The sequence below is a fragment of the Scyliorhinus canicula genome, chromosome 7 (assembly GCF_902713615.1).
Source record: "Scyliorhinus canicula chromosome 7, sScyCan1.1, whole genome shotgun sequence".
Taxonomy (NCBI): Eukaryota; Metazoa; Chordata; class Chondrichthyes; order Carcharhiniformes; family Scyliorhinidae; genus Scyliorhinus; species Scyliorhinus canicula.
In genome coordinates this window covers 65,851,365-65,863,658 of record NC_052152.1, presented here as the reverse complement: position 1 = coordinate 65,863,658, position 12,294 = coordinate 65,851,365, and the positions used below count along the sequence as shown (strand labels likewise).

Below are 12,294 nucleotides of genomic sequence, written 5' to 3'. Positions count from 1 at the left end.
GCGGTAGTCTCTAAGCCCTGGGCCCCATTTTCTAATAGTCTCTGGCGTACATAGCTAGATCGAAGGCCCGCTACAAAAACATCCCGCACAGCAAGCTCCTTATGTTCGGCCGCGGTTACGGCCTGGTAATTGCAGTCATTTGAGAGATTGTTCAACTCGCGTGCAAATTCAGCTAAAGTTTCAATAGCCCGTTGTCGGCGAGTCGTGAACACATGGCGGGCAAAGACCTCATTCATGGGCCTAATATACATTTTTTCCAAAATCGCCAGCGCTGCGGTGTAGGAACCGGCTGGATTTAGTTGTGTAGAAATTCTGTGGCTTACCCTCGCATGCAGTAGGCTGAGCTTTTGTTCCTCTGTAGTTTCAGCGGTGCTGATTTCGGCCAGGTAGGCCTTAAAACATTTCAGCCAGTGGCAGAAGGTTTCTTTCGCCTCTGCATCCTGCGGATCGAGTTCTTGACGTCCTGGTTTTAGAGCGGATTCCATGCTTTACTTCGGCAGCTTCTTAAGTGTATTAAATTGATGGAACCATCAATTCAGCGAACACGTGTAGTTGGATCTGAACAGAGGCTTTAATACACTTACAACAGAGCCAGCCTATTCGTCGTTGAACTCCAAATGAACTGCCGGCTGGCTCTAAGGCACTGATCTTTATACATCGGTCCCAGGGGGAGGAGTCCTGGCCGGAGCCAAGGGAGGAGCCCAGTACAAACTATCGCATACTCCCAGAGCGACTCCCCCTGGTGGTCGGATAGTGTAACTGCACTTACAATGGTAGATAGTGAGCATATATACACGGAGTTATATTGGCAACTATATACAGCATTGACCTTACAACTGGTAGATAACCAACATATATACATGGAGTGATATTGGCAACTATATATAGTGTGAATCACATTCACCACAGTCCTGTTGGGATGGGAGCAGGAGGTCCTCCCACCTGACGACGTCAGACTTCAAGGAAGTCGCTAGGGAGGTTAAAAAAAAGGGCAGCCCGGAAGTGCAGGAAAAGGATGAATGATCTGCTGTGCTCTGCCAGGATAAGAAAAACATCTGTTGACTCCAAACCTGCACTCTCATCACGTCTGCCAGCCACTTTAAGCTCACCATTGCAGGTTAGATGCATCTTAATCCCATATTGGGTCGGGCTCAGTAGACACAACATGCATGTTTGCTTCTGAACTGCTCATTCATCCATAGCGCTCATAGTCAATGCCTTTATGCAGGACAGGATTTCCCACAACAAAAGGGAGGGCCAAGCCCGGAGGGAGGACCATGGAGTTAAGGACACTCTCCCCTACAAGGAACAGGCCACAGACTGGCTGGACGGCATAGGGATAATTTGTGCCCAAAAAGTGAGATCGGCCTCTTCCAACAAGCCAGTGAGGTTGCATTCAGGATTCATCAGTCACTTGCGAACAATGACTGTGAGGGGTCTGTACTATAGCAGGCTGCCTAGTCAATCAATAATTCTCTCCTCTCTTTATTCCAGGTACCAGAAAGTAAAGGTGAAGGACATCGTCCGGCAAACTACTCAGTCTCTGCCTCCAGACCATCTCAGATGAGGAGGCAGACTGACCATCTGATGAAACCGCGTCACTGCGTTCACCAGCACCCTCCATCAGCGCAGATACATGCACTTCAATGGGATAAACTTCTAGAATAGGCTCAGGTTCACAATCTGGTGATCACATCACTGTCACGGGTCCACAGCTGGTGGAGACAATGACAACCAAGGTCTCTGACACTCGGAGGACTTCTGGAGACTAGGCCCATGCTGAGTCTGTGTCCAATGACGAACCCGAGGAATCGCCGCCGAGAGAAATGTTGGAGATGCAGAGACAGGCACAAAAACAACAGGCAGAAAAGTGGAACAAAGTAAAGAGGAATCTGTCCATATTCTGTCTGATGCCATGGCTCTGGGATGCAAGCACATTGAAATCTTCATGGGCAGGATGGTGGCCACCTTGGAGAACCAGGTCCAGCAGTTTCTGTTGGATTTGCATGTGGATATACACACCATCACCATCATTCTAGCTATGGGTGCATCCCAGTAGTGGCTAGGCAAGGGGGACATGGCATCTTGACTTCCCAACAAGCGCCCTTGCTCCTCTTGGAATCAGGGAGGGGCTCTTGGGCATCCAAAGGGATGAGGAGCGCCAGGCAGATACCCTAGAGGACTTCCACCCGAGACACTCAAAGATGACCTGCTGCACCAAATTAGCTCTGCCGGTCATCCCATCAATTATCTCAGGTCCAGTGTAGGAGACCCTGAGCAGGCTTGGGCTCTCCAGGCATTGGACCATTAGAGGACACCCACCAAAGTCATTTCAGACAGCAGGACAGAGCAGTCAGCAAGCCACCTCTGCTGTCGATGCCAGGGACTGTACATGGATTTAGCATTCGGGTGAGAAAAATTCAGAAGTTTTCAATAGACAATGGGGCAGGTGTTTTATTATTTTATCACTGTATATACTCCACACTATAGTCAACATAATTCGCATTTATCAATCTCCAAGTCCCAAGTATGTAAATGATGTGATGCAAGGTCCTGCATTCATTGAAGGGTCAAAATGTGCCCCCCACCACCCACGTAATGAGCTCCCATCTGGATCCATGGTTGCATTTAATCTCACACCATCTCAGTACAGTGAATGAAATGAAAAATGAAAATCGCTTATTGTCACAAGTAGGCTTCAAATGAAGTTACTGTGAAAAGCCCCTAGTCGCCACATTCCGCCGCCTGTTCGGGGAGGCTGTTACGGGAATTGAACCATGCTGCTGGTCTACCTTGGTCTGCTTTAAAAGCCAGCGATTTACACCTGTGCTAAACCAGCTCCTTATAGCATGTTTTAATCCCAGTGAGTAGACCTTGTTTCCACATCTGGGAAATCAAAAAAGGTGCATCATATGTGGCATGATGGTTGGACAATACACCTGTGACCCTTAGACTCTGGGAGGTATTATTTGGCCTCAGCAGAATTGCTCATCAAGGTTAGTGATTATCCTATTGTTGTCACACTGAAGTCCTGTTGCTTATGGATGGCACAGGAATTTGCCACAACAAATGCTATAACTGATTCTCCAAAATGTACTTTGCAATGACTTGGCAGAACCAGTTCTTAAACCTCCTGTTTATATATTCCACGAAACAAATTTGATTAACATGTCTTGCAGTCATTGTTGTAGAATAAATAATACATTTTTGGCTGATCTCCTCCTACATGCCCTGAAACACCTCCCCATTTGATGTTTTTTTCCTTTTTGCTTTTCTGTGTCATTCTTAGTTGATTACAACATCATGTATTGATTTTTGTGAGTGAGACCAGCTTCTAAATTTCCAATCATCCACCAACTTCCTCCAATCCTCCTCCATGTTCATGGCTTCCTAACTCCCATTCCTTCTCTCACTATTCATCCTCGCCCTGTTACCCTTGACCCCTTTATTGATGACATGGATACTCTTGTTCTCCCCCTGAACCCTTTAATGTTTATATTCCCATGCCCTTTGTCAATGTGACCCCTCCCCTTCACAAGGTCAAATGCATCCTTGCTTTTTGGGGCACCCTATGCATGAGGCTATCCAATACCACCCCTTGACTTTTCAGTTACTGACATACCAGATCCAGATGCCTCCCGTAACTGTTATTGTGCCCACTGCCTCCCAACACCATCACTCAAACTACCTGAACAAAATGCCTTAGGTAACCCACCACACCCTGCACATCATGCTGTGCATGACTATCACTGCCCAGAGAAGCCTTCTCCCACCCAAGATCAGGACCAAGACAAATGTACCATGCAGAGCTCTTTAACATGCTTTGCACATCCCCAGGATGGTCTCTTTAATATGCCCCTCATAGCATGTTTTAATCCCAGGACAGTCTCTGAATCTTCCATTGGCAGTCTTATAACTCTTCCTCCAGACAGTCTTTCTCTACTCCACTCTATCCTTTGTCAACACCCAGCCCTATCGCTCTCTTGCATCTCTACTCTTGTGTTCTTCGCAGTCCTGCCTCTGTCTGCTCCCACCCCCTCATGTTTCCTCCACCTTAGTCCTGCAAGTCACCCTTCTCCCCTCTTGTGATTCTCCCAGTCCTTCCTCTATCTCCCCTCCCCTCTCAGGTTCTCCCACCCCCAGTCCTGCCTCTGTCACCTCCACCCTCTGGTCTTCCCCCCCAATTCTGCCTCTGTCTCCCCTCCTCCCCACCCATGTTCCCTCAGCCCCAGTCCTTCCTCTCCCTTATCCCTTCCTGCTGGTCGTGCCTCCTGTGTCCAGCCTGGGCACAGATTGTGCCACGGGCACCTGATATTTCACAATTGCAGTTTTAAAGGAAGGTGAAAACAGCATCTATTGACATTCAAGGTGTGGAAACGTGCCAGATGCACACCAGTTTCATACAGTTGTAAAACAGCCAATTCTTATTATCCGCTGGGGCGTTTAATTTGAGAGGGGTTGGGGGAGAACGTACTTCTGTTGTGTTGGCCTTTTAATGAACATTATAGAGATGCTAGTAAATGTAAACATGTTCCCATCATTGCTCAGTGGGAAACTTGACCTTTATCTTGCTTTTAATCTGCCATCAAAATTGGGAGAGCATAAATCCAAAATAATGTTCCCTTGGAAGCAAACAGCTTTTTTCAAACATAACCTTGCCATACAACCTGCCACTGGCAGTTGAGATTTATGCTGAATTTAAATTTAAATCCTAATATTCCCAATATGAATCATGCAGGTTGGGGGCAGCACGGTGACACAGTTGGGGGTCTCGCGGTGCCGAGGACCCGGGTTGGATCCTGGTCATTGTCCATGTGGAGTTTGTCTATTCTCTCTGTGCCTGCGTGGGTCTCATCCCCAAAGATGTGCAGGGTAGTTGGATTGGCCATCCTAAATTGCCCCTTAATTGAAAAAATAATAGAATTAGGTACTTTATTTTAAAAAAAGAATCATACAAGTTTATATTTTCTTTCTTTTCCAACTTTAACAAAAGGTAGAAATGAAAGATAAGTGTTGCAATGTTACTAGAAAAAAATAACAGCCATTTTGTCTACGATTAGCATCAGAAATGCCGTCCCTTCAAAAGTAGATAAATGAACAAGTTGAATTTTTAAGTTCTTGTCAAGGTCGTTAATAAGAAATTAATTTGCAGAGCTGCAGAAATATTTTTCCATTTTAATCCTCTCACTATTTGTTTTTAAATATAGAAGCATTACCACAGAACTACAGGAATGATTAACGCTGGCCAATGTAGGAGGGTGTTTACCAAGATTTGAATGAAACCCTAAATTGGCAACACATTGGATTCCACAAACTGGCAGTTGTCAGTGCTCGCTCAGTTTCAACATGTTAGTTTGAGTTTGTGCAACAATATGTTATGCTGACATATTGTCAGCTGACATATTGACAATGTCATCCATTGTCTGCTTCAGTACTTGGTGTATTGTTAAGAAATTTACAAAGAAGCTAATGTACAATTATGAAAAATAACTTAGGTTGGTTGGATAATTCAGCAAAACAAAAATCCAGACGATGTCCACATTGCAAGTTTCAATTCAAGTATTGTTCTGTCTTTTCCAGTTCCACCTGTAGTATCTTTCAATATTGAAAACAGATTAAATGACACAATGACGGCTACATGCACTGCTTCAAATGGGAAACCAGCTGCAGAAATTACTTGGCACCCAAAAGATTTAGGAAACTTCTCAAACAATATAAACCATCACGGTAACAGAACAGTGACTGTACGAAGCCAGTATAACATTAGCATCCACCTGTTCAGTGAGGAAGTAACCTGCATCGTACGTCATCCAGCATTTGATGGGACACAAAACTATACCATTCCAATGCAAGGCCCACATGGTAAGCATATCTAAAATGTATATCTTGCATGGTCATGCTGATGTTTATAGTAAAGCATAATTAAACAAATCTAAATATAAAAATAACATTCAGAAAATACAAGTAATGATGTCTGAATTTGAAATAATCATTTTACTCTGTAAAATGAGGACTTTAGGGGTGATTAAGCTGAAGAATTCAGGAATAAAAGATTCATGGAAGTGAAATTGTTAATGTAAGGTCAAAGCATTCTTAGCAATAAATGATTTGCCCTTCTTCATATACTGTTAGGAATGCACAACGTTGTGCTGTTTCTGAAAGGTCGAGCATGTTCATGTGTACCAAGGTTAATATATAACTTAGTAGCCAATTTGAAAGCATCGGAAAAGACCCAACTTAACTGTCTAAACTTAAGTGGGAATTTTGGAATTTGGAGCAATTTAGCCATAGAATATGCCTCTTCTGGACCAAGTGGAATGACAGTACATAGAACATAGAACATAGAACAGTACAGCACAGAACAGGCCCTTCGGCCCTCAATGTTGTGCCGAGCCATGATCACCCTACTCAAACCCACGTATCCACCCTATACCCGTAACCCAACAACCCCCCCTTAACCTTACTTTTATTAGGACACTACGGGCAATTTAGCATGGCCAATCCACCTAACCTGCACATCTTTGGACTGTGGGAGGAAACCGGAGCACCCGGAGGAAACCCACGCACACAGGGGGAGGACGTGCAGACTCCACACAGACAGTGACCCAGCCGGGAATCGAACCTGGGACCCTGGAGCTGTGAAGCATTTATGCTAACCACCATGCTACCCTGCTGCCCCTAGAGATAGGCATTACAAAGTGTTTTCTATCATCAAGAGGATAATACACCGTTAATTAGAGAGCACAGCAAGATTGCCAAGCCTTAATCATGCACCCCTAAAGTTGGAAGGATAGCCACAAATGATAAGTGGAAAAGAGAAGCAGGAGGAGACCATTTGGCCCTTCGAGCCTGCTCCGCCATTCATTATAATCATGGCTGAACATCAAGTTCAATTCCCTGATCCCATCTTCCCCACCGATCCCTTGATCCCTTTAACACCAAGATTTATAACTAATTCCTTCTTGAAATTACACAACCTTTTGGCCTCAACTACTTTTGTGATAGTGAATTTCATAGATTCACCACACTCTGGGTGAAGAAATTTCTCTTCACCTCAGTCCTAAAAGGTTCACCCCGTTATCCTCAAACTATGACTCCTAGTTCTGGACTCTCCCCACCATTGGGAACATTCTTTCTGAATCTACCCTGTCTAATCTTGTTGTAATGTTAAACATTGCTATGAGATCCCCTCTCACTCTTCTAAACGCCAATGAATATAACCCTAACTGATCATATGTCTTTCCTCATATGACAATCCCACAATCCTAGAAATCAGCCTGGTAAACCTTTGCTGCACTCCCTCCACAGGAAGAACATCCTTCCTCAGATAAGGACACAAAAGCTGCACACAATACTCTAGTGTGACCTCACCAATGCCCTATGCAGTAGCAGTAAAACATCCCTATTCCTATACTCAAATCCTCTCACTATGAAGGCCAAAATACCATTTGCCCTCTTTACTGACTGCTGTACCTGCGTGCTTACTTTCAGCGACTGATGCACGAGGACATCAAGATCTAGCTGAGTATCCACCTCTCTCAATTTGCCTTCCTATTTTTGCTACTGAAGTGGATAACCTCACATTTATCCACATGCCATGCATATGCCCACTCACTCAGCCTGCCCAAATCACGCTGAAGCATATCTACATCCTCCTCACAGCTCACCATCCTAATCAACCTTGTATTAACTACAAATTTAGAGACATTTAGTTCCCTCGTCCAAGTCATTAATATACAATGTGATCAGTTGGAGTCCCAGCACAGATCCCTGCAGTACCCTACTAGTCATTGCCTGCCATTCAGAAAAAAGACTAATTTATTCCAACTTTTTGCTTGATGTCTGCCGCCAGCTTTCTATCCATCTCAAGACATGATCCTCTATCCCATCCACTTTAACTTTACATCGTAATCTGCTATGTGAGACATTGTCAAAAGCTTTCTGAAAATCTAAATAAACCACAAAATAAATCATTGCAGATGATACTAAGATTGGTGGAGTTGCAGATAACGAGGAGGACTGTCAGAGAATACAACAAAATATAGATAGATTGGAGAGTTGGGCAGAGAAATGGCATATGGAGTTCAATCCAGGCAAATGCGAGGTGTTGCATTTTGGAAGATCAAATTCAAGAGCGGACTATTTGGTCAATGGAAGGGTCCTGGGGAAAATTGATGTACAGAGAGATCTGGGAGTTCAGGTCCATTGTACCCTGAAGGTGGCAACGCAGGTTGATAGAGTGGTCAAGAAGGCATACAGCATGCTTGCCTTTATCGGACGGGGTATTGAGTACAAGAGTAGGCAGGTCATGTTACAGTTGTATCGGACTTTGGTTAGGCCACATTTGGAATACTGCGTGCAGTTCTGGGCGCCACATTACCAGGAGGATGTGGTGGCTTTGGAGAGGGTGCAGAGGAGGTTCACCAGGATGTTGCCTGGTATGGAGGGTGCTAGCTATGAAGAAAGGTTGAGTAGATTAGGATTGTTTTCATTGGAAAGACGGAGGTTTAGGGGGGATCTGATTGAGGTCTACAAAATTATGAGAGGTATGGACAGGGTGGATAGCAACAAGCTTTTTCCAAGAGTGGGGGTGTCAGTTACAAGGGGTCACGATTCAAGGTGAGAGGGGGAAAGTTTAAGGGAGATGTGCGTGCAAAGTTTTTTACGCAGAGGGGGGTGGGTGCCTGGAACACTTTACCAGCGGAGGTGGTAGAGGCGGGCACGACAGCATCATTTAAGAGGCATCTAGACAGGTATATGAACGGGCGGGAACAGAGGGAAGTAGACCTTGGAAAATAGGAGACAGGTTTTAGATAAAGGATCTGGATCGGCGCAGGCTGGGAGGCCCGAAGTGCCTGTTCCTTTGCTGTAATTTTATTTGTTCTTTGTTCTTTGTTCACAACTACCGGTTCTTCGGCGTCAACCTACTAGTTACATCTTCAAAGAATTCTAGTAGATTTGTCAAGCATGATTTCCCTTTCATTAAATCCATGCAACCATGCTAACTCTGATACCAGAATTCAGGAAGGCACTGGGGATTACACCTCGGTTTTTGATAATGAAACAAAATATCAAGGAAATTGAAAGGGAGAAAACAATGGGCAAACCAGCAAAACTAAACTTTATTAAAATTACAGGTCTGAACAGTATGTACCCGAGTTAACAAAATTCAAGCTTGTGGGATAAAAAGGGTCATTGCAGCATGGATACTCAATTGACGAGGAGATAGAAAGCCAAGTTGTGTTGACTGTTTTTTTAAACTGTAGGGAGTATTCAACAGAGTTCACTAAGATTCAGTACCAGGGACCGCTGCTGTTTTGATGTACATTAATGAATTGTACTTTGTGATATAGGACGCAACGTTAAAATTAGCAGATGACTCAAAGCTTGTAAGTAAAGCAAACAGTGAGGAAAATATTAGGAGTCTCCAAGGATACATGGAGTAGCTGGTTTAATGGGTAGACATGTGGCTGATGAAATCCACATAGAAAATACATGGTAATGTATTTTGGGATGAAGAATAGGGAGAAAGAGTACATTTAAGCTAAAAGGTACAGTTTTAAATGGATTCAAAAAATAATCCTACGAATGGTCAGCCACAAATCTTTGAAGGTAGCGAGATAGATGAACAAAGCAGTTAATAAAGCATCTGAGGTCCTGAGCTTTATGCGTAGTAGCATGGAATACAAAATCATGGAATAGGTACATAGAATTATTACAGTACAGGAGGCCATTCAGCCTGTTGTGTCCATGCTAGCACGCTGCAAATCAGTTAGTCCCACTCTCCAACATGCAACTTTTTCTCAATTCCCATTTGAAACTCTTGGTTCTATCTGCCTCTACCAGTGCATTCCAGCTTTGAATCACTTGATGCTGAAGAAGGTTTTACCTCATGTTACTCTTGTTCTTTTCTCAATTAGCTTACGTTGGGGCACTCTGATTCTTGGCCTTTCCACTGATTTGAACAGTTTTTCTCCATCCTCTCTGTCTAGAACCCTTTTGCTTTTTAGCTCAGCTCCTCTCAGCTTTCTCTTCTCTAAGGAGAACAACCCCAGCTTCTCCAATCAATCTATATAACTGAAGGAAGTCACCCATGCAACCATTCTCATAAAACCTTTCTGCACTCTCTCTGCAGCCTTCCTAAGATGTGGTGTCCATGCATTGGACACACTGCTCCAGTTGAGGCTGAACCAAGCTTTTATAAAGATTCATCTTAGTTTCTTTATTTTTTGCTCTGTGCCTCCATTAATAAAGCCCAGGATCCTGTCTGCTTTTTTTAACCAATTTCTCAACTTCACTGGTTTGTGCACATGTACCTCCAGGTCTCTGTGCTCCCTTTATAATTTTAGCATTTATTTTATTTTGCCTCTCCTTGTTCTTCCTCCAAAAATATACTATTTCATACTTCTCTGCATTAAATTTCATCTGCGACATGTTCACCTATTCCTGTCTGTGCCCTCTTGAAGCGTATCATTATTTTCCTCATAGTTCAAAATGAGATCATGGGCGAGATTCTCCATTTGGGAGACACTGGGCAGGATTCTCCGTTGCCCGACGGCGATTTTGTAATCGGCGATCAGGCGGAGAATCCCTTCCGATGCCCAAATCGGGAGCGACGCCGGTGTGATGCTAGGTTTTGAGTCTCCGCGCCCTCCAAAATGGCGTCATCGCATTGCACGCCGCACAACGTTGCAACGGTGTTGGCATGTCTCACAGTTAGTGAGACTGTAGTAACCCTGCCCACATGGTACCCGGCCCAGCGAGTCATGGCAGGCCAGAGAACAGGGTGCCATGCCCGCTAAGTGGATGCAAATGGATAATTAAAACCTATTAATATTCATTTGCATCCATCGGGCATCCAACAGAAATTAGGATCGGCGCCGGGTGCCATTCCGTTTTCGATGTTCCAATCCCCCACTGGTAGCAAGATAAGGCTCCGTGTCTGCACGGCAGTGGGAGGGTGCAAATTATTGTAAATTGGTCTCAATGATCCATTTGCATCCTCCCACTGGCACCCGGGCGCAAACCCTTATCTCGCCGCCAGCAAAGGGGTCAGAGCATCGAAAACGGATTGTCGCCCAGCGCTGATCCCAATTTCTGCCAGGCGCCTGATTCCCCGCTGCAAAGCTCTTCGGGCATCCCGGGATGGAGAATTTACTCCCCGTGGCTCCCTTTGAACTCTTCATATTGCTTCTAACTCTCTCCTGTGCTGTCAACATGATGTCAGTCAAGCATGCTTTTCAGCTTTGTTTTGCTCTCTATCTCTCTTGTCCTCGAGGCAGCACTGAATTTGTTTGTCCTACTTCCCCCGTGTGGCAATGTATGTCAACTGTACCTGAACCACCTCCTCTTTAAAACCAGATGACTGAATGACTTGTTTTTATTGCTGTACACTCTATGTAATTCTGTGTAATATAGTCACTTAAAAGGGCAAAGGAAGAACACTGCAGTTTTGCAAATAAATTTCCACCCCATGAAATTTTCCAGTTAATCCGCAAAGATTGCACAAACCTTTGAGAAAGGATATATAACATTTTAACATTTTATTCATTGCGTACATTATACAGGTTTTGATGTGAGTAAATGAAGTAATGATTGCTGTACTCAAAACAATTCTGTTGTATTTCCTTTCCTGAAACTCTGGTTTCAAACCTGTAATATCCCGGATGGAATTTATGGGATGGGGATGCTTGTCTTCCCTGTGCTCCTTACGTAGTACGAGTTCCCCCACTAGGGGCTGGGTATCTCAATTAACCCTGGGTATCTCAATTAATTCATGTGTAAAAGGTCAGCTAGTAAGGCACCGACCACAGAGGAACCCAGTAGGGATCTATCGGTAGTGTACATATCGTTTGTGTAAATAAACTTTGTTACTTATTTTACTTGGTGTGCACTCCCTGTGTTCTTATTAAAAAGCCCAAATATTTTAAAGAAACATTCCCAACACATTACTCTCAGAGAAAGAATGAATTAGTGCTTATTTCTTTTGCAGATTCACAACCGACTCCAGATAATTTATTCCATTTATATCTTGTTGCTGGTGTCCTAGCTGCTTGCCTGGGCCTTCTTGCAGTAACACTTGTTATACTTAGATACTTTGATCTGCAAAATCAAGCTGCATTCAGGTGGGTTTGCCAATTTATGGAGTTTGTGATCGTGTCAAGAGGAAAAGGAAACTATTATGAAATTCTAACCTTCCTCTTCCAGCGAGTGCTGACATTTCAAACCTTGTCACATTGCTGGTAGCGCTTGCCCAGTCTGCCAGTATTTTTCAGTTTGTCTGTCAGTAAGTCT

General features: G+C 44.1%; 1 protein-coding gene across 3 annotated transcripts in view; it reads left to right on the top strand.

Moving 5' to 3' along the window:
- The window catches only part of LOC119969041 (cell surface glycoprotein CD200 receptor 1-B-like), a 151,849-nt gene that overhangs the window by 27,880 nt on the left and 111,675 nt on the right, over positions 1–12,294 (top strand). For 2 of the 3 annotated variants that reach the window (XM_038802194.1, XM_038802193.1), the window contains exons 3-4: positions 5,581–5,862; positions 11,993–12,125. In XM_038802194.1, coding sequence (XP_038658122.1) covers positions 5,581–5,862; positions 11,993–12,125 — 415 coding nt within the window. The remainder of the gene's footprint in view (positions 1–5,580; positions 5,863–11,992; positions 12,126–12,294) is intronic. The other variant, XM_038802196.1, reaches the window with a different exon arrangement.